Raw genomic sequence first — 26,824 nt, forward strand, 5'->3', positions numbered from 1 at the left:
CCTCCAGGAAGGCAGGGAAAGGGGACAGAAGCGTGGCGGCAGATGGGCCCAAGCTCACTCCCTCTGAGTCCCCACTCACCAGGGCTGGCCTTCCTCTGAGCATTCCTGGCTGGCATCACAACTGTCCCACTGAGAACCCAGGGCTCCTCGCCACGCTCAAGCTGCATGACTACCCGGGGTCGTGACGCAGAGAGCCCTGTAAGAAAAGACAAGCAAGTGAGGGGCTAGGCCCAGCTCAGGACAACCTACCGCCCAACAGATGGCAGAAGTCAGGGCTTTATGGGGTATAGATGGTGTCATCTGTGCACCCAAGAAAACCACACCACATGGCAAGACTCACAGGAAGAGTTCAATGGTCCCTGTGAGGAGAACCGTGTTGGTAGCACCAGATGAAAGGGGCCGAGCCTGGACACAGAGGCGCCACAGCGGCACAGGGACACTCAGCCAGCTGGTATGAGGCTGCTCATAGGCCAACAGGAGATAAGGGGTTAGTGCTGGCAACAACAGAGCTTCCCATGGAAAACCCAGGGCCTTACCCAGTGAAGCCACAAGTGCGAAGTTCTCTAGCATCACGTGGCAGTACAAGGCCCTCTGGGCTGCATCCAGGAGCTCCCATTCCTCCTGGGAGAAGTACACGGCCACATCCTCAAAGGCCATCAGGCTCTACAACAGTGGGCGGGGGGGATGGACACGATCTAAGCTATGGCTGATGACGACCCAGGACCCACCTCCCTGTCCCAAGGGCTATCTTTCCCAATATCCCTCAGAGGCTTACCTTGCTCCCCCTTACCCTCCTCTCCCCAGGCTCTGCAACTCTGCAGATGCAACTTCCCTCCTCTTTCCTAAACCCTACCTGTCTAGGCCATAGATGCCTTCTCGGCCTCCTGACTGGCCACTTACACAAGGCAGGCAGAGCTAGCTCTCGGCCTTCAGATGGCTACCACCCCAAAGGCAGGCCCAGGTGCACACTCATGCTCCAGCCTTTGCACAGACTGACCTCCCCAGACATACCCTTAACTGTTCCTGGAATTAGCAATTGTACAAGTCCCAGCTATGGACCCTGCAGGACATGCCCATGCTCGCAGGGATGCCCCCTTCTGCTGAACTTGCCTGACATCCCAAGACTGCTCCTTCAGCATGAACGACTGGCCGGCTGATCCCCTCCAGTCACTACAGGAGGGGCCCCAAGGATCTGGTGGGCACACAGGAAGCCGGTTCCACCCTCCCTCCAAACTATGGTCCCTCCCCCATTTCCTTGGCCTAAACCCTGCCTTCAGCCACCAGCCAAGCTCCACCCCCCATCCTCCACCAAGAGCCCCAGGGGCTACCAGCCTTTCTTCATCTCCCTGGAGTGCTACCCATCCCTGGCCGCATCCACGAGATTCCTTCCTAAGTTTGATTCCCAGGCCTTGCCTTGGCTCAGAATGTCAGGCCCCTATCCTTAGACATCTGCAATTCCCGGTCCACACCATACCTCCACCCTGGGACATCACAGACTCCCTGATCTTACTCCGCACCCTGCTTTCCCTTCAAATTCCTGTTCCTGTCTACAGCACCTCCGTTCCTCTGGGTGCTCAGGCCAAAAAACTTGGGACTGTGCTACACTAGGGCCACTGGCTCACACGCCACACCTGAGACCTCAGACCCACGGGAATCCAACCCCTTTCCCGTCTCCGCTGGCCCAGCGTGCCTGCAGCAGGTGCCGTCTTCGGCTACCCAGACTGTGGCAGTGCCTGCTCCGTGCACACGGCCACCCCCGCTCTGCGTCATTTCTCCGCCAAGGAAACGGTGGGATACTTTAAAAATCCTAACTTAAAGCACGTCCAGGCTCTGTTCGATTCCTCCCCGGGCCCCGACGCAACTCCTCAGCCTGCTATTTCTCTTCCTTGCTCACGTCTGGAAGCTCAGTTCCCGAAGCACCTAGGCTCAGTCTCCCCTCCCAGCTTTTGCACGCGTGGGACCCTCTGCTGGGAACTTCCGTCTACACCTCACTCCTTTGGCTGCCAGAAGTGGGGATCTCACACGTGCACGCTCCACTGGCCTGAGCCCCCGGGCCTAGGACGGACCGGGAGGGGAGACAAAACGTCCAAGTAAAGTCCCTCCCTTAGTCGAGGTGCCTCCAGGAGGGAGCAGGCGGTTGGTGGTCTTACGTTTCTTCTACTCACCTGTGCGGGCTCTGTCAGCGCCGCGGTCGCCATCAGAACCCTTGCTTGAGGACGCGCAGAAAGCGACGCACAACGCGACGTCCCGGCTCCAGGTCTCAGTCTTCCGTCGTTCGAGGGCACAGACGCCCAGGACGCCGCCGCCCCTGCCGCCCGGGGGTCGGAGAACACGTGACTCTGGGCACCGCCCCACAGCCTTGCGGGGCGTCCCAGGCTACACCCGGAGAAACCCAGGCTCGGGGGACGCGACCGTCGCCCACGATCACGGCGTGCGCGTTGCGGCCCTCCGCTCGCGCCTTCCTCGCAGCCCTCGCCTTGGGTCTCCAAGCCTCTGGAAAACCGACCCGGGCCGGTCGCGCCTCAGTCCCCGACACCGGTGTGGCCCCACGCCCGGCAGCAAAGTGACAGCCCCCGGACGCCGGAAGTCCAGCCTCCGCAAGCCGTCATTGGCCCCATGAGCGCTGCGGACGCACGCGCGGCGCCTTCTGGGAAGCGTAGTTTCCGCCGGCTCGGCGGCCAGTCCCGCGGTACCCTTGCCCACGCCTCTGGCGACCGTCAGGCATCTCCGCGCAGCGCTCTGGGACATGGGTTCCCGCAGGCACGACCCTGCTTCCGTGGGCCCACGCGCGTGAGGTGGGGAGTCGTCCGGCTGGGGGGCCTGCGCTCGGGGTTCTGGGATCCCGGCGTGCACCCAAGCGGCCGCCGACACTAAATGCTGGACGCGCAGAAGCGGAAACTGCTGAGGTCCCGGGAGGCGACCCCAGCCTGGGGCTTTAAGGACAAAGCCCAGTGTCGTTGCGGGCGGGGTGTGTGCGTGTGCGAGGGTTGGCGCTTTGGCACCGAGCCTGGCAGTGCCCACCCCAGCGCTGCCTCTGGAGGCCTGGGCTCGGGTTTGGCCTCTCTGTGTCCTGTGAAGGGTTAATATCACTTTTGCAGCCTCTACCCCAAGGGCTGCAAGCCCCCAGCCTAAATTTTTCTTGAGTTTGAATTGTTCTCTGAGACGTCCCTAAGCCATCTGTTTACCTTACTAAACTGGACCGCTCAGAATGTATTTTCCCAGACTTGCTTGTCTTTGGGTCGTCTGGGTGTTGTTGGCACATCACGATATTGATTCCTCGGTGTCTTTTCCTCGGGACCAACCTGAGTGTCTGTCACACCTAAAAACAAAAGGAAAGGCAGTCTCTGCACACGAGTGACTGCTGGCAGAGAAGAAGAGGTTTTCCCTCTGTTGCTCCACTGGGACGATTTGGTTTTTTTCAGGGTCGGTAATCTGCATGCATAAGGTGGTACAGTCATGTTACCCACCGCATGTTACCCACTGTTTTAAGGAAATATGGAATTAATGTGTGTCAAGTTCGTTCATTATTCCTGCCTCCTTCTATATGCATCTATCTCCGCTATAGATGCTCGCTTTGAAAGAGTTTAAGAAAATCTAACATATTAAACTCGTGACTTATTCAGAAGCTTAGAGGCATTAACATTTCAAGCACTGTTTGAATGTTTGGAGACATTTAATTTCTTTAAAACTTCGTGTTTTAAAATTATCCCTATAACGTGTAATTAGTTAGACTAGAAGGATCTTGATTGCCTACTATTTAGAGAAATGCTAATTGTTTGGTAAACTCACAATTTAATGAATTGGAAATGAAATAAAAATGGCAACAAGTCGTCCTCTGTACACAGAGTAGCTCCATATCCCTGATTCAGATCTCACCCTGAACAAGATTGCACTGCCAGGTGGCTCGCGGTGGGGGGTTGTGGGGGGCATGGGGAGGGTGTTGTCTGGGGCCGGTGGTGGGGCCCTAGCTAACCTGGTTGGACTTCTGTGAACCCCTGTGTCCTCATCTGTGAAACAGTAATAAGCATTTGCATTGTGCTGAATTGTGCTGAGCATCCATTCTTTCCTTGGCTGGGTTGAGCCTGCTGATGAGCCAGTTGAAGGCACTCTTCATTACTACTAGTGTTTTCTATCTCTAGCCTTAACTTTTGATCTTACCTTAGAGTTTCCATCTCTCTGCTTACATTATCCATCTATTCCTGCATTTTGTCTACTTTTTTTCCACTAGGACCCTTAACATCTTAATCAGTTATTTTACATCCTGTGTGATACTCCCAACTTCTGTGTCCTATCTGGTTGTCATTCTGATGATTGTTTTGTGTGTGCTCAGCGTGTTTTTCCTTGCCTTTTGATATGCCTTGTCATTTGTTGTTGAAAGTGAGAATTATGTTTGGTAACAGGAACAAAAGTAAACAGGAGGTTTGGTAATATGGATCAAAGTAGGACTGTACTTAATGTTTGTTGTAACTATGGGTGCTAGAGGCTTCAAATTCCTCTAGTGGTCTAGTTTTTGTCTGTTCTGTAGACTTTGTGCTCTGGTAAGTGTTCTTCTCCAGAGAGAGTCCGTGTCTTGCATCTCTTTTAGTTGTAATCCTCTGTTACACTGGAATTCCACTGATGTGTAAAGGGTGAGAGGGGAAGGATCATACTAAATCTTCCAATGAATCCCAATCTTTAGTAGCACTGTGTCTGAGGAGCATATCTCCACCACCGTAGTTTCTTTCTTTCATTTTTTCTTCCTTGACCCCAACTGCCTTCCCTGGCTACAGCATTCTCAAAGTATTTGCTAGAAGCCCTGGCCCCTGCTGACTATGATCTCTCTCACTTAGGTGAGAGAAGAAGGCTAGAGGGACCTGTAGTGGGAGCAATGTCCTTCACCCAGCTGGAGATGGCTCTAGCAGCTTTATTCCTGGTAGTATATGTCTTTGTAGGGAAAATATGAAATCTCATATTTCATGAGATAGTTATCTTTCTGGTCATATGGAATCTTGTCTCATGTAATGGGAGCAATGTCCTTCACCCAGCTGGAGATGGCTCTAGCAGCTTTATTCCTGGTAGTATATATCTTTGTAGGGAAAAGGCTCTGGGTATATTTCATGATGGTTATCTTTCTGGTCATATAACACCTGCTCTTCCCCTGCTCCATGCTAACAGCTGAAAAAACAGAGACATGCCAGTTAACTGAGTGCATATTGGACACAGCCAGGATGGAGTCCATGGGGTCACTGCCCAGGGGACAGGAATTAGGTTTGACAGCCCAGACTGGGAGACTCTGCGCAGGTACAAGTACAAAGTGACATGATAGGTCCCTTGCTCACTTATCTGTCTGGGAAGTTTGGTACAGCCTTAGCCTCTGGTGGCAGAGGAGCACCATGTTGGGCAGCAGGTCTTGGTCTTTGGAAAGAACAAATGAATGTCATCAAATAGCATGTTAACAAGGCATTTCAAGGACATGTGACCAAGTGAGGACACAATAAGGGGACACTGGTGTTGGGGGACCTGAGAGAAAGAGATGAGGGATGAGGGGAAAGGGTGAGATATGAGGTCACAGCAAGGGGCTGGGAATCAGAAGAGACCAGCAGAGTGGGAGGATGTTCTGCAATGTCTAGTGTTTAAAAAGACACAACAAACCCAAAGGGAGTAATTTACTTCCATCAAGACAGCAAACCAAGACACAGTTGAACCAAAGTACCTAAGTAATACAATGTGTGTAGGTTCCTTAGTGTATATGCAAGCTCCCTGTCTCCACACCCTAATACACTGAATAAAAAGCCTGCTGGGCGCCTGGGTGGCTAAGCTTCTGACTCTTGATCTTGGCTCAGGTCATGATCTCAGGGTCTTGGGATCAAGTTCTGTGTCGGGCTCCATGCTCAGCAGGAGTCTGCTTGTCCTTCTCTCTGCTCCTCTCCCAGCTTGTGTTCTCTCTCTCAAAAAAACAAAACAAAACAAAACAAAAAAACCTTCCTGTACTAACCCTACCGGTACACAGTGCCCTGGTTCCTTACTTATTTAGTAACAAGTAATTAAAAAGTTCTTTAACACTTCCTTGGGTTGTGTTCAATTTAATGCACGCTAAGCAGTGAATCCCTTGAGTTCGGTTACACTTTGACAAGGTAGCATACTTGTGTACAAACAGTCCAAGTGGGATCTTTTTTGAAATACAGGCAAGCCTCTTAGCATGGGATGCATTCTTACAGGCCTCACCATCCACAGTTAGGGACATGCAAGAATTATTCCCTCCTAACTTTGTGAAGAGAAAGGTCTACACTGTTTCGGAGTGGCAGAATCAAATGAGATGTTCTGTATCTGGTGTTTCCAAGGATGTGATTTCCACATGCTTCAAACTTGCATAAAATATATGCACATGTCCAGCTGGATGCAGAATGCAATATGGAGGGGGGCTACCGGGGGTGGCTCATTCAGTTAAGCATCTGACTTCCACCCAGGTCATGGGTGGAAGTATGGAGCCCCAAGTTGGGCTCTCCTCCCCGTTCAATGGGGAGTCTGCTCTTCCCTTTCCCTCTTCCTCTGTCCCTCCCCTGTTCATGCTCCCTCTCTCTCTCAAATATATATATGCAAGTTGGAGGAAGAGGAGTCAGCTTAGGCCCAGGGTAGGTCAGTCTCACCTAAGTTTGCAGGTGGGTTCCTCTGACCATAACCTGTGTGATAATGGGCCCCGATGTCCCCTGTCTGTGATTTAAGTTTCTTCACATCTAAAATACTGGACTAAGAATGCACAACTCCAGGTTGTTGGGAGTATTCACATTCAGCTCCTGTCCCGGGCAGCCTTGCATTAATGTTGGGCACCTCTGTGACTTGTGGAAATCACCACACCTGTCTTGGGCCACATCCCTAACAGTGTTACAGCCTTCTGTACCTGGGAGTCAGAAAGTGCCTCTAGCCACCAGCATCCTCTCACACTCCATCCTAGTTCAGAGGGTTCCATTCTTGACTGCTGCAGGAATCATAACCTCATTTGCTCCTACCTTTCATCTCTCAGGGCAGCTGGCTGCTGGAGTGGGCAGTGATTTGGAAACCGGCACTGCTGGCCTTATATCAGCTGTCCTGCCTGCCCATGCTCGGCTTGAAGTTGCCATGTGTTCCTAGGTGGGTGCTCGTATTAGAAGGTTACCTCATTCTCTAGATGTTCCAGGGCTTCCTGAAAGTCTTACTGCCTTTGATCATATATGGATGGCCTTAAATTGTGGTGGGCATAAGACATTTGTTAAGAACCCTAGAATTCTTATTTTTTTTTTTTAATTTTTATTTATTTATGATAGTCACAGAGAGAGAGAGAGAGGCAGAGACATAGGCAGAGGGAGAAGCAGGCTCCATGCACCGGGAGCCCGATGTGGGATTCGATCCCGGGTCTCCAGGATCGCGCCCTGGGCCAAAGGCAGGCGCCAAACCGCTGCGCCACCCAGGGATCCCTAGAATTCTTATTAAATAGGGAAATCTGTCATACTTCATGATCTGGTTTGAAATACTTAAAAATAATATATAATTAGTATTCATTTTTCTTAACTCTGAAAATTCAGAAATTAATTTTTTGAAGAAAATTGTTTGAAAAATAAGTGGTAGAATTAATTAAAGATTTAATCCTGGGGCGCCAGTGTGGCACAGTGGTTGAGCATCTGCCTTTGGCTCCAGTCGTGATCCTGGGGTTCTGGGATCGAGTCCCACATTGGGTTTCCTGCATGGAGCCTTCTTCTCCCTCTGCCTACGTCTCTGCCTCTGTTTCTGTGTCTCTCATGAATAAATAAATAAAATCTTTTTTAAAAAAGATTTAATCCTGACAATTGTTTAGCTTCACATTTGGCTCTGTAGAGTCTTCTAATTGTTGGCTCAGTCTTTGCTTCCTCCTGTGTATACTCTCTCTATTAAATATTTTTTTTTTAATTATTTATGATAGTCACACAGAGAGAGAGAGAGGCAGAGATACAGGCAGAGGGAGAAGCAGGCTCCATGCACCGGGAGCCTGACGTGGGATTCGATCCTGGGTCTCCAGGATCGCGCCCTGGGCCAAAGGCAGGCGCCAAACCGCTGCGCCACCCAGGGATCCCTCTATTAAATATTTTACTACAAATGTATATTTAGGTATTTCCTGGTGGCTCTGCATAGGTATTATTCTAATAACAGAGTTTTTCTTTTTTTCTGTCTCAATACTGATTCTCGAATTCTCTGTCACCACCTGGCCATAGGACAATTCAATTTAGTTGTGACACAACTGCCCACAGTCTGCATATCCCAGAGGGTTAGGGTTCAGTCCAAGAAGAATGGCCACACTTCATATGAGGTGCCCAATCTACTCACATTTCTGCCTGGCACACTACTGGTTCACGGTTTTCATACTCGCCTGCCTCTCAGGTTGGTAATTCATTAGAACGAATTATAGAACTCAGGAAAGTGTTTTATTTACTATTACCTGCTTATTGTAAAGAATGCAACTTAGAAATACCACAAGGGAAGGAGTGCCTACAGCAAGGTATAAGGGTGGGAAGATGGGCAGGGCTTCCCTTTCTCAGTGCACACCACAATCCCAGGACCTTGATGTGTTTACCAACCAGGAACTGTGAGAGATTTTATGGAGTTTCAATTATTGACTAAATCATTGACCATTTGTGATTAACCCCAATCCAGGCCCTCTCCCTTCCCCAAAGCTTGTAAGTAAAACAGTAAAGGCAACCGTGGGGTCACAAGCTTTGTTCTTTTGGCATCCAGCCCCATCTTGAAGGTGTCTAGGCCCCTTTCTGACTCAAGTCACCTTATTAACATAAATCCTGGGTTTGGTTGAAAGGGGCTTTTTTAAAAAACTAGTTCAGAGGTTGGTATCTTTTTTGGTTTTGGGTTTGGGTTTTGTTTTTTGTTGTTGTTTTGTTTTGTTTTGTTTTGTTTTGTTTTGTTTTGTTTTGGAAGAGGCTTTGGGATCCCTGGGTGGCGCAGTGATTTAGCGCCTGCCTTTGGCCCAGGGCACGATCCTGGAGATCCGGGATCGAATCCCACGTCGGACTCCTCGTACATGGAGCCTGCTTCTCCCTCTGCCTGTGTCTCTGCCTCTCTCTCTCTGTGTGACTATCATAAATAAATAAAAATTAAAAAAAAAAGGAAGAGGCTTTTGTTTTTATTATTTATTTATTTAGTTGTTAAGTAGGCTCCATTCCCATCACAAAGCCCAATGTGGGGCTTGAACTCACAACCCTGAGATCAAGACTTGAGCTGAGATCAAGAGCTGGCTGCTTAAGCAACTGAGGCATCAGGAGCCCCTGAAAGGGGCTTTTATTTTTTTATTTTTAAATATTCATTCATATTCATTCATGAGAGGCAAAGACACAGGCAGTAGGAGAGGCAGGCTCCCTGCAGGGAGCCCAATATGGGACTTGATCCAAGACCTGGATCAGGCCCTGAGCCAAAGGCAGATGCTCAACTGCTAAGCCAACCAGGCGTCCCTGAAAGGGACTTTTAATCAGTAACAGAAGATATTCCTATGACTCAGGAAATCCCAAGAGTTTTAGGAGCACTGTGCTGGAAATCAGAGACAAAGACTGTATATATTTGTTATTATACCATATCTGTAATAGTATGTCTACCTTCAATGTTTTTTTTCTCTTGATCTCTATGAAAAAGAGACTGAATGTAGGGAATTTAGGCTGGAATAAGAGGAATAACAAGCAGGTGGTAGTGGTTGTTGTTGGTGGTGGTGATGGTGGTGGGGAGCCAGCTGGCTGTGTGTGGGAAGAAAGAAGGATTAGCCCAAGTGATCAGACCAAATCTCCTCCTACCAGGGAACAGCTAGGACAATCAGATGACCATGTGAACAGTGTTACTTACATGGGGCTGTCAAATGACAAACCTAAAAAAATTTAGTAATGAGTTTGATATCCCTTATTCAAGGGAAAACAATCCACAGATTGGGCAGTCCAGTGCCTCACAAGCAGGGAATTGCTCTTCCCAAGGGATTTGGGGGCTCCAATAAATGAATTATGGCCTACCGTGTTATAGGTACTGTTATCAGCTTTTCACATATGTTCACTAATTTATACCTCATGACCCCTGTGAGGATGGTGCTGTTGTTGCTGCTGTCTTTGTACCTTTCTCAAGACACTTCAGGAAGGAATAGTGTGGCTGAGATACCAGCTTGCTTTGGAGTGTTTTGGCCCAGGTTCCAGAAGAGCCGACTGGGCACTGTGGGGGCTGTGACAGGTGGTTCTAGGGACTGAACCCTAGAGCAAAGCCAGAGGAGGCCAAGGATCCGGGAGAGAGAAGTTTGTGTGGGACATGGTCCATAAGTGCCGCCAGTGTTGTGGGGCTGATGTGAGCAGCAGCAGGTGATGCCCCTGAGGCTGTGAGCCATGGTTTCTCTGGGCATTGTAGGGCCAATTCCAGTTTGGGAATCTTATCCCACAGCAGGCCACACATGTGATTTTTTTCTTCCAAGAACTGGTCGTTCCTGTTGTCACTGTTTCTTTGCCCTGTAGTGCCTAAGGAACCCCATGTGTGCCCTGAGGAACTGCAGCCCCTTTGTGGCACCAGTGCGCACTTGGATCTGTGCCTACAGTGGTCCAGTCAGCGCCCCTGAACACAGTAGGTTGTTAGTTTCTTTGACTTGCTTATACCTCACTTGTCCCTTTTAGGAGAGACTTGGCCAGCAAAGGAGCTGGACATGTGTGAACATAGCAATGGAGGCCCAGGCTAGCCACCCCTGCTTTGGCCCAGGACTACCTTCCCCTGGTGCACACAGTAGATTCCATATCATCTGACAACTGGTACAGGCAGCAGAGTCTGAACTGGTCCTCCTTGAGGCCCATTTTCCTGCCCTACACATGGTAGGTCCTTTTAAATATTTTTTTTTAAAGATGTTATTTATTTATTCAAGAGAGACACACAGAGGCACAGACACAGGCAGAGGGAGAAGCAGCCTCTATACAGGGAGCCTGATGTGGGACTCGATCCCAGGTCTCCAGGATCAGGCCCTGGGCTGAAGGCTGCAGCGGTAAACTGCTGAGCCACCCAGGTTGCTCCAGGTCCTTTTTAATCTTAAGACTGTTGTACCCTCTGATACCAAAGACCAACATAGATAGAAGTTTGGAGTGGATGGATGAAGTAGCAGAGGATGACACGGGCCACCTCCACTGTGACCATGTGTTGTCATCATCCCTTAAGACCTTCTGGACCTTGCTCTCCAGCCCTCCCTGGGCTTCTGTGGCAAGCTGCTCATTGCCTGGTGCCAGCATAAACCTATATATCTGCTTCTCTTGCATGTATCATGCTATGAGTGGGTACTAAGTTGTGGTCATTCCCCCGATGAAGAGTACTGCATTCCTATGTACCCAGCTCAAGGGTCCCTGATGTGTGAGGCTGTGTGACTGCATTTCCTAATAGACAAAGCTAGCATCTGGGATATGGGACTAAAGAACTCCCATTTAATCAACGGAATACCTTGTGCTGAAGATGCATGCGGGTGGGGTATAGGGATATATGGTAGGCTAGAACCTAGGCTTTTGGATCCCAGAACTTGCACTGTGAAGTGAGAGGTGGCCGCAGGCTTTGTGGCCTGGGGCAAGTCCCTAGAACCACCTGTCTCCTGTGCTTTGGTTTCCTTCATTGTAAAGTGGCATTGATGATTGTGCCCACCTTGAAAGATGTCTGTGGAGATTAAATCAGAAAAGTGCAGGAAAGGACTCCACAAGGGATACCTGTTGTCTCAGAAATTGGCATCTTGGCTCTACCTGTCATTAAGAGCTTATTTCTTCATCTACAGAGTAAGCATGTCCATCCCACCTCAGGGTCTCATTGAATGGGATCATCATCAACAACAAGAATAAAATTGTGCCTGAGAACCCTCATGGGCTCCCTTGGGGCCAGACCAAGGCTGGCACTTGTCACTTGACAGTCTATCTCCTCATCACATCTCACAAGGATGGTTGTAGTCTTGTTCTCACTTCATGGTGAAAGAAATCCTGTCTGAGAGAGGTGTTTAGCCATGAGTTATTTAGCCAACACCATCATTGCAAGTATCAAGTAAGTGGGCATAGATAAAAAGATCTCACTGTGGATCTGCAGATTTACAGGTTCACCAGCAGCTTATATAAATCCCTGCTTCCTCAAGCCCAACCAGCTTGGGGCATTCCCACTTTTTGCTATTACATTTACAAGGACTAAAACATAATATTCTACTTTTTGTATTCCCCTCCTAGGTAGAAATTAAGTGAAATATTTATTTGGTACATAACACACATTATTTTTCTTCTTTTTTTTTTACACACATTATTTTTCTTTTCTTTCTTTTTAAATAAACTTTACACCCAACATGGGGCTCAAACTCATGACTCTGAGATCAAGAGTGGCATGGTCCACTGATTGAACCAGCCAGGCGCCCCAAATCACAGACATTTTTTCTCTTCCCCCCTGATTACACACATACTTTATTCTTATTTCATTCAGTTGATCTTTCTGGGTTTTTTTGTTGTTGGTGTTCCACACCAGCCTAATTAGCATAGCTTAGTAATAAATTTTAATATCTGATAAGGAGTTTTCTCCTTACTTTACTTTGCAACATGCTTAGCTTGTTGTCAGTCTGTTTGAGCTGTTATAGCAGAATGCCACTGAGTCAATGGCTTATAAACAACAAAAATTTATTTCTAGCATTTCTGGAAGCTATGAAACCCAAGATCAGTGCACTGGCAGATTCTATGTCTGGTGAGAGCCTGCTTCCTGGTTCATAGATGGCCATCTTTTCACTGGGTTCTTATGTGGTACTAGGGGTAAAGGAACTTTCTCGGGTCTCTTTTATAAAAGCACTAATTTCATTCATGAGAGCTCTGCCTTCATAACCTAATAACCTCCCAAAGGCCTATCACCAAATACCACCACATTGGGGATTAGCTTTCAACATGAATTTGTTGTTTTTTTTTTTTAATTTTTATTTATTTATGATAGTCACACAGAGAGAGAGAGAGAGAGAGGCAGAGACACAGGCAGAGGGAGAAGCAGGCTCCATGCACCGGGAGCCCGACGTGGGATTCGATCCCGGGTCTCCAGGATCGCGCCCTGGGCCAAAGGCAGGCGCCAAACCGCTGTGCCACCCAGGGATCCCTCAACATGAATTTGGTGGGGATACAAACATTCAGACATGTCATGTGTCAGAACTCTTCCCCAGTTCTACCTTCCCTCCCTGACAAAAAGACCGCACTGCTTAGGAAGAGAAGTGAAAGGTGGTAGAGGGCACCATACTTTAGTCATGATCTTATAGGGTGACTGCTGTTGCAGGAATCCCTGTAGTGGGTGGTGGCTACTCTTGTAGGTAGACCATGAATCCCATGAATAACAGCTCTTGGCCTCGGGAATAAATCATGCCAGGCACATAAGCATGTGAGTGTTCTAAATACAATCAGATGCTATAGTGATGTCTTAGATGATGAAGTTTCTTTTTTTTTTTTTTTTAAGATTTTATTTATTTACTCATGAGAGACACAGCGAGAGAGAGAGGCAGAGACACAGGCAGAGGGAGAAGCAGGCTCCATGCAGGGAGCCCGATGCGGGACCAGATCCTGGGACTCCAGGATCACACCTTGGGCTGAAGGCAGGCACCAAACCGCCGAGCTACCCAGGGATCCCTGGATGATGAAGTTTCTTAAAAACCACCAAGTCCACAGAGTTTCTTCTTGTCCCATCTTTCCTTGACTGCTCATGTTAAGTGCCCCGCCCCCATCCCTTGCCTGTTTGGGCCTATGCTTTCAGGTTTAATGGTTCAGGATGAGTTTTTCTCCTTCAGTAAATGAGTCATGATTATAAACAGTGTTGGTAATAAGAGGCAGCATCTCATGGTCATCTCCCTTCTCCCTCTTTGGCTCTTTTCTCTAGACTGTGCTTGTCCCTGGTAAAGGTGCTCTGAGGAGGCATGGACATGGTTGCTGGTGTCCTTTAGTGGGAACCCTGCTAAGTTGGGGTCTCTTGTGTTTCCTGACGTGCCACCCATCCAAGGAAGGCCAAGCAGAGCCTCATAGGTTGGAGCCATGGTCCAGGCCTCTGCTGTGGGAAGTTGGATGACAGAAGGACCATAGGGAGGAACTTCTGGAAAGGGTGTGGTAGAGGGGAAATCTTTTGGGAAGGCTGCGGTGGGGATATCTTCTGGGAACAGGGAGGTGGGGTGGGGGGACACATCTAGAAAGGGTGGGCTAGGCAGAACCTTTTGGGATGGGAATGGGGTCGGGGGATGACCTGGGAAGAATGGGGAGCTGATCATGGCTTAAGAGGGCAGATTTAAAGGGATAGCAGATATGGTAGGAAAGATCTCCAGGGTGTGTTTCGTGCTGTGGAATGGGATAGGCAGTCCTGGTCCAGACAGCCCAGTGCAAGGTCAGGACAGGATGGTGGGGCTTTCACAGAGTGCGAAGCAGGATGGACTACACACACATGGCCAGATACTTGTTCAGATAGTGTTGGTATTGGGATACCTGGGTGGCTTGGTGGTTGAGTATCACACCCTCTGTCTCAGGGTGTGATCCTGGTCCCGGATCGAGTCTCACATAGGGCTCCCAGTGGGGAGCCTGCTTCTCCCTCTGTCTGTGTCTCTGCCTCTCTCTGTGTGTCTCTCATGAATAAATAAATAATTTTTAAAAAGATAGTGTTGGTATCGATGAGACCACAGAAAACACAAGTCTGCTGTGAAAGTGAACTGCCTCCTTGAGCACCCATGGTCATGAGGAGAGGGGTCTACCTGTAGGCATCTACCATTGGAGGAGGAGGCTGTGGCCTATGCAGATCCCAGTAAAACCCTAAATTCCCCAAAAGAAGGCGCCCACTTGAGGGAATTGGAGTTGGTGATGGGCATGGGTGGGTGGGACTTCCCAGATGTAGTTCCAGGTAGTAAACAGGATTATGTGGATGAATATCTGTTTATTTAGAAGTTATCTGTTTTAAGGTAACCTGAAACAATGTTTGTTTATTGTATGATGTGAAGTTTGCTTTAAAATTAATGTACAGGAGCGCCTGGGTGGTGCAGTAGGTTGGGCATCCCACTCTTGGTTTTGGGTCAGGTCATAATCTCAGGATCATGAGATCAAGCCCCACATAGGGCTGTGTGCTCAGCCAGAGTCTACCTCAGACTCTCTCTCCCTCGCCTTCTTCCCCTCCCCCACTCCCATGTGTGTCCTCTCTCGCTCTCTCAAAAAACTTAAAAAAAAAAAAAAAAGCTGATGCCCCAAGAAGTGGTTGGGTCCACTGGTCTAGGACACAGTTTGTGTTCAGCCCACTGCCCTCACACAGGATACCTGGCCTTTCTTGGGCTCTGTCTCTTTGTTTGCCAAGGGGATAGTTGTACTCCTGGTATGGGAGAAGGGAGAGAGAGGAGTGTGGTGCTCAGAGCAGGCCTAGCATGTAGATAGTATTGGAGTGCCATCTGCCCTGGGTAGCAACTGTCAGCCCTTCATTCCTTGTTATGGCTGAATGCTATTCCACTGTATATTTGTTGCACAATTTGTTTATTCATTCATCTGTTAATGGACATTTGAATTGTTTCCATCTTTTGGCTATTTTGAATATGAACACGGTCTTTTTTTTTTTTTAAGATTTATTTATTTATTAGAGGGAGGGGAGGGATAGAGGGAAAGAGAGTAGCAGATTTCCCACTGAGCAGGGAGCCCAATGTGGGGCTTGATCCCATGACCCCGAGATTAGGACCTGAACCGAAATCAAGAGTCAGACACCCAACTGTGTGAGACACCCAGGTACCCCTTGAGTGTGAACATCCCTGTACACGTACTTGTTTTGAGTACCTGTTTTTAATTCTTTGGTGTATATACCTGGAGTTCTGACTAAAGCTTTAGCAAGATCTGTTTAGCTGTTGTGGGACAAGACGAACCTGGAGGGGGGATGTGGTTGGGGGGAAGCTAGTTTAGTTGAGGGGCTAGTGCTATGATATGGAGAACAAGGATGGCAGCAGTGGAAGAATGAGAGGTGGCCAGACTGTGGACCCCAGACAAAGATTATGGGGGCCCTTTTGGTTTCAGCTGTGAGCAACTAGAGGGATGGAGTTACCACTGAGTGATATGGGAAGTGGCTAGAGCGGTAGGTAGCACTGAGCCAATGAAGTCTAGGCTTTCTGGAGACTTCTAGGTGGGGACTTGAGGGGCAGTTGGCCATGGGAATCAGGAGCTGACGTGTAAGGGCTGGCCAAAGTGGAGCGGAGGGAAGGGCATGTCCCCAAGGCAGGGAGAGCCAAATAGATGCAAGAGATAAAGAGCAGTCTTATGTGTGGGGATAGAGCTTCCTGGGAACATGTGTCTTCTCTGCTAGAGACTCTGGGTTTGGGCCTGGGTCCCTCTTAACCCTGGGTGCTATGGAATCCTGTCTGCCCCATCCCCTGAATTTGTTCAAAGCAAGGATGGAGAGGAGATGACCTAGGCCTGGCTGGACAGGTGTGTCCCAGTCCCAGGGATATATGACCTTTGAGGACATGGTCGTGGCTTTTACTGGGAAGGAATGGGGGCAGTTGGAGCTTTCCCAGAGGACCCTGTATCGGGAAGTGAAGTTGGAAAGGCTTTAGAACCTTGCACTGCTAGGCAAGGTTAAGCCCTATCCCTCCCTTCCATTTGTGTCTGAGAGTCAACAGTATTGTATGTAGGAATCACTTGGTTATTGCAAATGTGCATAGCATTTCACTGCATGGATATCTAGTGTAATTATCCACACTGCTGTTGGTGAGTGTATCAGGGAATGTCCAGTCATTTGAACAGAGTAAATTTGATATAAAAAGTTATTAACTATAGGGGTGCCTGGGTGGCCGTCAGTTGAACATCCGATTCTTGATTTCAGCTCAAGTCATGATCTCAGGGTTGTGAGATGGAGCTCCACATCTGACTCTGTGCTCAGTGGATAAAGATTTATAAATAAATAAATCTTTAAAAAAAAGTTTTTACCTATAACAGTTATAATTCTAATAACTATAACTCTTAAAATCCTAGGGCTGAGAGTGTGCCCAAAGAATAAGAGCCAGTGCCCTCTACTGACAAAGCCAACAAAGTGTTGACTGCAAAGGAGAAATGGCTACAGGGTCCAGCCCACTACTGCAGAACAGGTAATATATGGAACAGAGAGGCAATAAATTGATAGCTGCAGTGGGCTAGGGCTGTTTACTGATTTTTTTTTTATTTTATTTTATAGATAGTTGCTCTAAATGTTTCTGGACTTGTCTTTTGGTTCTCATAAGCATTCTTTTTTTAAAAAAAGATTTTATCCTCTGCCTTTCTGTATCTCTCTCGAATAAATAAGCAAATCTTTAAAGAAAAGGGGTGGGGGGAACGCCTGAGTGGCTCTGAGGTTGAGTGTCTGCCTTGGAGTCTGGGTGTGATCCTGGGATTTGGAAGTCCCAGAGTCAGGTTCCCTGCAGAGAACCTGCTTCTCCCTCTGACTATGTCTCTGCCTCTCTATGTGTCTCTCATGAATAAATAAATCTTTTTTAAAAAAAGATTGGGATCCCTGGGTGGCTCAGCGGTTTAGCGCCTGCCTTTGGCCCAGGGCGTGATCCTGGAGACCCGGGATCGAGTCCCACATCGGGCTCCCTGCATGGAGCCTGCTTCTTCCTCTGCCTATGTCTCTGCCTCTCTCTCTCCTCTCTTTCATGAATAAATAAATAAAATATTTTTTAAAAAAAGATTTTATTTGAGAGAGAGTGAGTGAGCAAGTGGAAGGAGGAACAGAGGGACAGAGACCAGCTGACTCCATACCGAGCACAGGGCTCAACATGGGGCTCAGTCTCATGACCCTGATGAGATCATGACCTGAACCAAAATAAGTATTCATTTCTGTTGGGTGCATACCAAGGAGTGGAACTGCTGAGTCACAGTTTACATAGATTTAGCTATAGTAGATACTGCTAAGGTTGTCAAAAGTTATTATTCGTTTCATTTATTTTTAATAATTTATTGAAAAACACTATCACCATTTTATTCCACACTCCATTCATCACTGGATGCAGGCCAGTTTTACATTTTTAGCCATGAACAGTACTAAACCCATTAACAATACATGGTTGTATTGGTTTTCTATGCTGTTTAACAAATTGCCACAAACTTAGTGGCTTAAAACATCTATTTATTAGCTCACTGTTCTGTAGGTCATAAGTCTGGGAGACACTGGCTAGGTTCTCTGCTCAGAGTATCACAAAGCTGAAATCAAGATGGGCTGCACTAGGCTCTTATCTAGAAGACATTGGAATGATCTGTTTCCAAGCCCATTCAAGTTGTTGGCAGATTGTAATTGTGGTTGTAGGACCAAGGTCTCTGTTTCTTTGCTAGTTGCTGGCCAGGGGTTGTTCTTACCTTCTGGAGGCCACAGCATGGCTCCCTCTATCTTCAAAGCCAGCAATGGTACATCAAATCCTTCTCATGCTTCAACTCTTTTGGACTTCCTTTTCTGTCACCAGCCAGAGAAAACTCCATGCTTTAAAAGGGTTCATGTGACTGGGCCACACCCACTGGGATCATCTCCCTATTTTTTTAAAAATTTTATTTAGTTATTTATGAGAGAGAGAGAGAGAGAGAGAGAGAGAGAGAGAAGTAGAGACACAGGCAGAGGGAGAAGCAGGCTCCATGCAGGGAACCCGATGCATGACTTGATCCCAGGTCTCCGGGATCAGGCCCTGGGCTAAAGGTGGTGCTAAACCACTGAGCCACCTGGGCTGCCCTCATCTTCCTATTTTAAGGTCAACTATGCCATATAACATAACCCCATCACAAGAGTGATAGCTGATCATATTCACAGGTCCCAATTCTGAACTTCCTAATACTTGTTATCAACAGGTTTAGGTTTTTTAAGTAATCTCTACCCCTAACATGACCCTGAGATCAAAAGTCACATGCTCTTCTGACTGAGCCAGCCAAGTGCCTTACTGTCGAGTTTTTATTTGCTATTTTGAAGACTGAGCAATCCATGCATACCAAGCATAATGCCAGGAACAGGGTATGTGAACATGGTAGGCCAGGCCCCATCTTCATGGCACTGGTATTTCCCTGATTACTTTTGAGCATGTATGTTTTTTCTGGTTTGTTGGTAAAGTTTTTTTCTGATGTGAATTACTGATTCATAGCCTTTATCCACCTTTCTATTAGGTTTTTAGTCATTTTCTTACTGGAGTTAAAAAATATCTTCTGTTGAATTGCTTGGTGTTCTAGGGGGAGGGGAGGACTTGGAATTGGCTCAAGGAATCCAGTGTTGTTTTAAGGCAAAAACAAAACTAAACTCCCATGCTCTCTAAATGCAACAATTACACTTTGGGAAATAATCAAAGTTGTATCCAAAGTGTCTGCTTGGGAGTGTGCATCACAGGTACTGGGTACCACTGGGAAGAACAATCTGGGGTTGGTAGAAAAGACAGTATAGGACAGAAAATAGAATTTTTAACCAGGCATTAAAATATGTTTTTAATAACAGGGAAATGAGGGAGTGAGAAGAGCATGATATATACAGTAGCTCCATAAGATTTATAAAACACTTCTGCATGTGAACACCTGGAATAGGTACTGCCATAGACAGTAGAACTAGGGGTCATTTACCTTATCTTTACTCTCTTGTACATTTCAGATTTGCCTAAATGAACACAAGCTACTTTTAAATCACATGGCCAAAGAGACATCTGTTTATAGACCCTTTTCTCAGACGCCACCCTCCTTGTCCATCCAAACTTGCAAAGGAAGTCCCTGTAGTGTCTACTCAAGCTAGGACTCAAGAACTTAAAGGACAAGGAAACCAGGGAGTGACATGTGTGGTCAAGAAACAAAGTGGGCCAGTAGAAGAGGACTGCTGGCCCTTCCTGTGGGTATGGCTGCTCTGTGGCTCCAGCTGCCAGGGAGGGGGAGTGGCACTGCTGATACTCTGACCAGTAGAAAGCAGAGATCAGGATTCTTAAGCAGAAACTTCCCATTGTAAAAGTGGAATTTGTTAAAAATCCAAAATGTGGAGAGTCATTAGTTTTCCATCTGCCTGCAAACAGAAGCAAGGCATGCTCTCCTGAGCTTTTTGTACCTTCCATATCAAGATGCAGGCCCAACAGCTTCAGGAGTGAAAAGGGGCAGTTTCTGAGCATCCACCTGGGGCCAACAAGATCCCAGGGGTAGGGACAGTCCTTAGGTCCTGTCTGCCTATATATCATAAGGTCATAGTTGGGGATCTCAAAATTTGGAAATCACCAGACTTAGGCAGTGGATTCCAACCCAAGCCTCACCAGGCGGTTGGGGGAGGGACAGCTTCTTTTATTTATACCCAGGTGGCTGTTTTGGGGAGACTGAAATACGGGCAGGGGACCCTCCTGGGAGCTCTGATTCATCAATGTCCTCTGCTGCCTACAAGTGTCCAGACAGAGGCTCAGCAGCCCTGGGAAGGCTGGAACCAGAGTACCAGGAACTGTGTCAAGCCCTGGAGGCTCCAAGGCCCCCAAGATGAGGCTGCCTTCTCAAGACACTCATGGGGCTTCGGGCTGGTGGCTCTTCCTGTGGATGACCAGCTGGGACTTCCAATCGAAGCCACGGCCACAGTCTCCACAGAAGTGGCGCCGCTGGCCTGCATGGCTCTTGCGGTGGATGACCAGCTGCGACTTCCAGCTGAAGCTGCACCCACACTCCTCACATGCATAGCTCCGGGGGCATGGGAGCATGCGTCGGGGGTGACGTGGTGTGCCTGGCTCCCGGGAACCCTGTGGCAGCTTCTGAGCACCACCCACAGCCAGCGCTGGTGCCTGTGTACCCTGCCCATCTGCATGTGTCCGGTGGTGGATGACAAACACCGATTTCCAGTCGAAGCCTCGGCCGCACAGCTCACAGGTATAAGGCTTCCTCCGAGGGACGCCAGGCTCCAGCCCTGCTCCCAGCACTGCCCTGGCAGACACAGAGGCCACAGACGGGCCCTCCCAAGTAACAGACCCCAAGCCCCGGGGTGGCTGGTCCTCTGGGCAGCGGGATGGACCCTCGCAGTGGCTCTCATTCTCATCTCCTGAGGGAAGGAGAGGTGATAGTCCCAGGTAGCTCAGTGCCCTTAACATTGGCCCACCCTCTCCCATGAGGCGTGTGGGGCATACAAGCTCCCTTCCACCAGAAAACAGGTGGTTCAGGTCGCATGGAAAAACACTCACCCAGGTGGAGGCTTCTTAGACTCTCTGTCCCTGTACGCAATGCCCCTGGCTCCAACTCAGCCTGTGCCTCTGGCTGGGGGGCTGGTATTCCTGCTGGGGTGAGGGACAGTCAGGTAGCAGTCCTGACATGGGGGCAGGTAAAGGGCTCTTACATGTTAGGGCCAGGGGCGGGGGCCCTGGTGGGTGATGGGGTGCCCCTAGGTAAGGAGCATGAATACAGGTAAGCACTGGGAGACCTGCATGGGAAAGGGCTGGGAAGCGAGCCCTACAACCAGGGCAGTATGCAGACAGTAAAAGAGGGGTCATGGCTGGTCCTCACCCAGGGAGACCACCGTGCCGTATTTCTCCAGCATTGCATCCCAGTACAATTCCTTCTGTGACGGGTCCAGTAGCCCCCACTCCTCCTGTGGGGATGCAGCCCATCACTCTTGGTGCCTGTCCACTCCCCCATCCTCTGCCCTGCCCTGCAGTGCCTACCTGTCCGTGTCCCTGGTTACAATCTTACTAATTACCTGAGGGAACAGGCAGGTTATTACCTAAGGCTCTTCTGCTTGCTAAGGATGAAGCTGAGAAGGGTGTGTGAAGGCTGGGAAATGTGAAGGCTGGGAAATAGGGCAGAGAGGAGCTGTCCTTCATCTCAGTGTTAGGACCTGTCCCCCTAAGAAGCCCGCCCCACTCCATATTCTAGCCAGGCAGCTGAGAACCCTTGGATAGGTTCTGTGTGGAAGTGACTGTCCCTACACCCTTGCCTTGAACAGTGCTGCATCAAGAACAAAAGGCCTGGGGACCCAAGGGAACCTAGCCACCTCTCCCCAAGCCTCTGGTTACAAAAGTAACAGAGATCCTCCCTGGGGGAGCTGCTGAGGGCTATCAGCATTCCTCGATGTGGTGACCTGGCTGCAGAGAGGTTGAAGGCAGAAGGGCTTACATTAGGAGGTACAGCCATCTCAGGGCTCAGATGTGTGTTAATGGGGTGGTGGGCTGGCTCCTGCCTGTTGCCGAGGGTGGGCTTTACCAGGAGATGCACTCCCTGTCCCTGGTGTCTGCTCTCTTTGTCTCCCAAAATCCCATCACGTGTGCTTTGCTGGGATGGGAAAAATAATCCTGACAAACAAGCCACGGCAGGTCCACAGACAGGGAGGTGACAGCCACATGAAGCCACAGGTGGAATGCTGCTGGCTGGAGGCTTTGGAGGGTGTGGCCTGCCCACCCAGCTGTTTCCCACTGTGCCATCAGACTGTGGAGGGAGCCTGGAGGGACTTTTTAGCCTCCAAACACATCTCAACCAGATCTTCCACCGGGAACATTACCCAGTGGAGTAGCTTAGGAGCTAAGTTGCTGGGAGAGGACAGGATCACTGCTCTCCACACTCAGGAACCAAGTACTCCAGGTAGCAGGGCCTCAGCCAAGCCTTGCTGCCCCCAGCTGGTCGCAGCCCAGAGGATGGATGGCCTCTGAGGAAAGACTCAGGAAAGAGGTAGCTGCAGGTTATTTCCTAGCTATCTCCATTCTGATCTCAGGTGTGCTGGGGATACCAGACTGCGATGTGTTGTAGCTCAGGCTTTCTGGTCAGAGTTCTTCATCTTGACCTCTCCCCACTTGCACATGAGGGTTCAAATCCTCATGCACCAGCTTAAGACTGCTGAGAGCTTCAAAATCTCCGATTTCTCTGTAATTGAGAAAGCCAATTCCTACCAGTTCCAGTCACTCTAAACCAGATTCCATGGCCTGAAGCCTCAATTTTTTCCCCAATTTTAGGGAGACCACCAGCCTGTCCCTGTCTCCCAGGACCTGCAGTTGGAGCTCTGATACCAACTCCATTTTTGGGCAGCGAAGAGCACAAAGCTGTGGCCAAAAAGCCTGAAAAACTAACGAGAGCAGAGTGGCCACCAAGGACATACTTCTACTGGCTGCCTGTACCTCCCACCTAGGGCTGCTTACCTGAATCCTGGGTGGGTGGAAGGATGTGGAAGTTGGTTCCCTGTGTCCAGGGTGTCCCTCTTGGGACTGGGCTGGATTTTGGGGGCTGGAAGGTGCTAGAAAATGAGGCAGATGAGAATCAGAGGCTGCTCATGTGAGCCACAGTAGATGAGGTGGTGTCGGTGCTGCAGCCTTGGCCTTCCTCTGCCAATAGGCAGGAGGCTACTGTGTGTGCCAGTCACATAGCAGGCAAGCAGCCCTCCTGCCTCCTGAGAACCCAGTTCTACAGTCTGCAGTCTTTTCTGAATCCCCATCCCATTGGGGGACATTCACATTCCCTCTAGGAGGCCCCCCAGCACAATTTCTCCTGGGATTCCCACCCTTATCATGGATGTCCACACAACCCCCAAGAGCCCCCCAGACCTTGTGTGGCTCCCATTCTCACCCATCTCCTGCCCATCAGCATCTGGCTCCTCCTTCACACTGCAGCTAAGCTGGGCAGACCGCTGCATCTGAGTGTCCTGTGATCCCTCCCCAGAGGTGGCACTGAGGAGCTCCACTGTCCCTAAGGGGTGGGATCTCCCCAAGGACTCCTCTGTCTTCTGTGCTGTTGGGAGCACCACTTGCTTCAGGACATGGGCTGTAATCTGAGGGGGAGAAATAAGTTACAGGGGCTCTAATTTTGCTTTGTCCCTCCAAGAAACCAATACTAGCCACACTCACCCAGCCCAGCAGCTGCCCAGGGTCATGCTGCAGGCCCTCAACCAGGGCTACAGCCTCCTCAGGGCTGCCTGGCCGCTGGCCCCGCACCCAGGCCTGAATCTCAGGAGGCAGTGTGCCCAGAAACTGCTCCAGTACCAGCAGCTCCAGCATCTGCTCCTTGGAGCATGCCTCCGGTCGCAGCCACTGGTGGCACAGCTCTCGAAGCCGGGCCAGGGCCTCACGGGGACCTGCCACCTCCTGGTAGCAGAATCCCCGGAAGCGCAGGCGTGCTGCCTCAGGCTCCTCCAGGATGGCCACAGGATCCACAGAGGGCAGGCGTGGGCGGCCCAGTGGGGATGGCATTGTACTGGGTGTCTTCCTGTAGCCAACAAGAGGGACCTGCAGGAAAGGAGTGGTTAGGGTGCAGGCCAAGAGGCCATGGCCAGGGTTGGGCAGACAGGCCCAGCCCAGGGTGCTGAGGCTGGTTGTGGGAGGGCCTTGGCACAGGGATACACGAGGCTGGGAATGCTTTGTGGAGGGTCACAGGAGCTGGCTGCTGACAGGAGCTAAAGGCAGAAGAAAACCTTGTGGATGAATGCTTTGGAGGCAAGTTGTACAATGGAGCTTCCATAAAACTGCAGGAAATGATGAAGAGGTAGGCAAAGGGAGTCAACAGAGGATTCTAGGATCTGACTCAGGAGCCAGGGAAAGTGACTACAGAGAAGAGAGGGGAGTGATCAGTTAGGCAGGACGTTGAGGGAGAGGCAACCAGGGACCGGGTGAGACCATCACTGCCAGTGAGCCGGAGGCAGTGAAGGTGAGAAGAGGCATAGGCGGCCGTGCGGGCTATGGTGGAGTGTGTGTCCCCATCATCTCCAAGGAGTCCAGATATGTTGACTGAAGTGAGCAACCCGAGGGCCAGCTCTAAGTATAAGGCACGTCTGCGCCATGGGTCGAGGCAGGGGCAGCGCGGACTCCGGGACACCGTGTTCGCTGACCGCAGCGAACTGTGAATGGCTCGCCTCCCGCACCAAGCATGTGAAAAGCAAAACAAAGCTACGAGTTGCGCGCAGTGAGCGGACACTGTGCCCCTGCCGTCCAGACGGACTGGAGTGAAGCAAGCCCACTTGGGGGACCCATTAGACCAGCCAGACCAGGCCTGACCACCTCCCACCTCCCCACCCGGCCCTGGAGTCGGTCTCCCAACAAGCAGGGGAAGGAAGAGGTCAGGCCAGAGGAAGGGGAACGCAGCTCTGAGTGAGAGGTGGAGCGCGCAGCGCACGTCGGGAGGTACTTTGGAGTACTAGGAGCACCGGGCGGCCGGGTCCCCAGGGGGTGGAAAAAGCTGCGCCCCGCCCAGCCAGGCCGGCGCTCACCTCAACCTCGCCGCCGGTGCTAGGAGACCACTTCCGGTAAGGGGTCCTGCCCCGCCCGCCCCGCCGCGCGGTGCCGCGGCGACTCCGCCCTGGCCAAGGACGCGCCGGCTTAGCAGGACCCGCCCCCTCCCTTAGGACTACGTTTCCCGTGAGACTCAGCAAGCAAGGACGGATGCGGCCTCCGCCAGCAGATGCTCATCTCCAAAGGCCTCGCACGGCCGAGAAGAGCTCTCTTCCTCTTAGAGGAATCTGAAGAGTCGCAGTTTGGGGGCTCCCTCCCCTCATTGGCGACCACTCTTCCTTTATATGGAAGGAAGGAACCCTAGACTCACCTACGGCCGTGATGGACGGTATGTTAAGATCCTGCGCATGTGCAGTGGACCCGGAGCCTATTGGCAAGTGTGGTGAATGGGGAGGAGCGTGACCTTACGGCCATTCAGAGCTAGCACCCCACCTAGGCCCCTCCCCAGCGCTCGTCTTAGAGGCTTCGTCCTAGTTGCGGAGCAGTCTTCTTGCTAACCGGTAGAGGGCGCCCAACCACCTCCCTGTTTCCAAGGCAACGGACAGAGCGTCGCCCGGTCCTCCAGGGAGGCCGGAAGTGACTACCAGTGTAGTGTAGTTCGGCGGAGACTCCTTCCAGGTAGTCCCAGGAGGAAGCGGGGTCCAGCCCGCAAGGCCGGCCTGATCTGTGGACAACCCCGAGAGTGATTCCAGCGAGGATGGAGCTGGAGTCCTTCATTCGACCTCTGGACATCGAGAACAAGGACCAGGGTGGGCACTCATTTACACGAGGAAAATATCCCATGATCAATACCCTCAGAGTCTCGGACATCACTTCAGATGTCAGTACTGCAAAGTAAGGGATGAAAGTTTTTGTCCAGCTTATGGGACGCCACTAACCTTTTACATCGGGTACCAGGCCTAGTAAGAGTGATCTTCAGTTTACCTCAGTATATGCAAGAATCACTGTGGGAAAGGGGTGCTTTGCTTCCAGAAACCAAGTAGCTGAACCATCCCAAACTGCATATGCCTGTTTTGATTTCTTGTAATCCCTAGCAGCCAGCACTTCATGAAGAGCAGTGGTCTTACCTGCTGATTGGAAACTCTGAGTATCTGCATGGCTGGGGCCTGTCTACTCATAAATGCCGTCAGTCAGAGCTGTTTTATGGAGGACTTAGATTATTTCTCTGAAACTGTACGGATTCCCCACAAATGACTCTTCCATCATCCACTATATGGAGAAAGCTGTTGCTCTAACAGCTTTAATAGCTCTACCTCAGTCATCTTTTAGATCTCTCCTCCCAGGGGCTGCTGGTTTGCAATTTGCAAGCCTTCTGGATTTGTGCAGTATAAGCCTGGTGGGACCTGTCTACTTACACAGTGCCAAGTCAGTATTTGACTTTCTCTAAATCATATCCCACATCTGCATCTGCTTCTAATTCCAGAATGCCATTGCTGTTGCTGTTTCACCATCCTCATACTTGTGGGTTCATATTTTTAAACAGTCTCATCTCTGTCGCTTCCGTGGCTTTTGGAACCAAATGAAATGCTATGTGTCCAGTCCACCATCTTGACCCAGAGGGCTCAAGGGCACTTATACACTCAGCCTGTTCAGGATTAAAGAGATGGACTAGCCTGACAAGACAAGGCTTAACATGACCACAGAAGTTTAGAGGATGGTAATGTGACACCCAAGACACCAGGG

General features: G+C 49.9%; 1 protein-coding gene and 1 long non-coding RNA gene across 2 annotated transcripts in view; one reads left to right on the plus strand and one right to left on the minus strand.

Annotated features, from left to right (window-relative positions):
- Window positions 1-25,255, minus strand: part of LOC121478566 — a 30,936-nt gene extending 5,681 nt beyond the window's left edge. The window contains exons 1-10 of the mRNA XM_041733661.1: window positions 23,765-25,255; window positions 23,487-23,688; window positions 23,063-23,157; window positions 21,441-21,525; window positions 21,122-21,214; window positions 20,459-20,982; window positions 2,580-2,877; window positions 2,166-2,521; window positions 537-663; window positions 80-196 (exon numbers count right to left, since the gene is read on the minus strand). Coding sequence (XP_041589595.1) covers window positions 80-196; window positions 537-663; window positions 2,166-2,521; window positions 2,580-2,877; window positions 20,459-20,982; window positions 21,122-21,214; window positions 21,441-21,525; window positions 23,063-23,157; window positions 23,487-23,688; window positions 23,765-24,106 — 2,239 coding nt within the window. The 5' untranslated portion in view covers window positions 24,107-25,255. The remainder of the gene's footprint in view (window positions 1-79; window positions 197-536; window positions 664-2,165; window positions 2,522-2,579; window positions 2,878-20,458; window positions 20,983-21,121; window positions 21,215-21,440; window positions 21,526-23,062; window positions 23,158-23,486; window positions 23,689-23,764) is intronic.
- On the plus strand, window positions 2,672-19,931 carry LOC121484195. Its single transcript, XR_005985958.1, has 3 exons — window positions 2,672-2,795; window positions 16,962-17,074; window positions 19,579-19,931. It is a non-coding gene; the product is annotated as an uncharacterized LOC121484195 (long non-coding RNA).
- Window positions 25,256-26,824: the final 1,569 nt, after the last annotated feature.

The sequence above is a fragment of the Vulpes lagopus genome, chromosome 2, assembly GCF_018345385.1.
Source record: "Vulpes lagopus strain Blue_001 chromosome 2, ASM1834538v1, whole genome shotgun sequence".
In the NCBI taxonomy this organism is placed as follows: Eukaryota; Metazoa; Chordata; class Mammalia; order Carnivora; family Canidae; genus Vulpes; species Vulpes lagopus.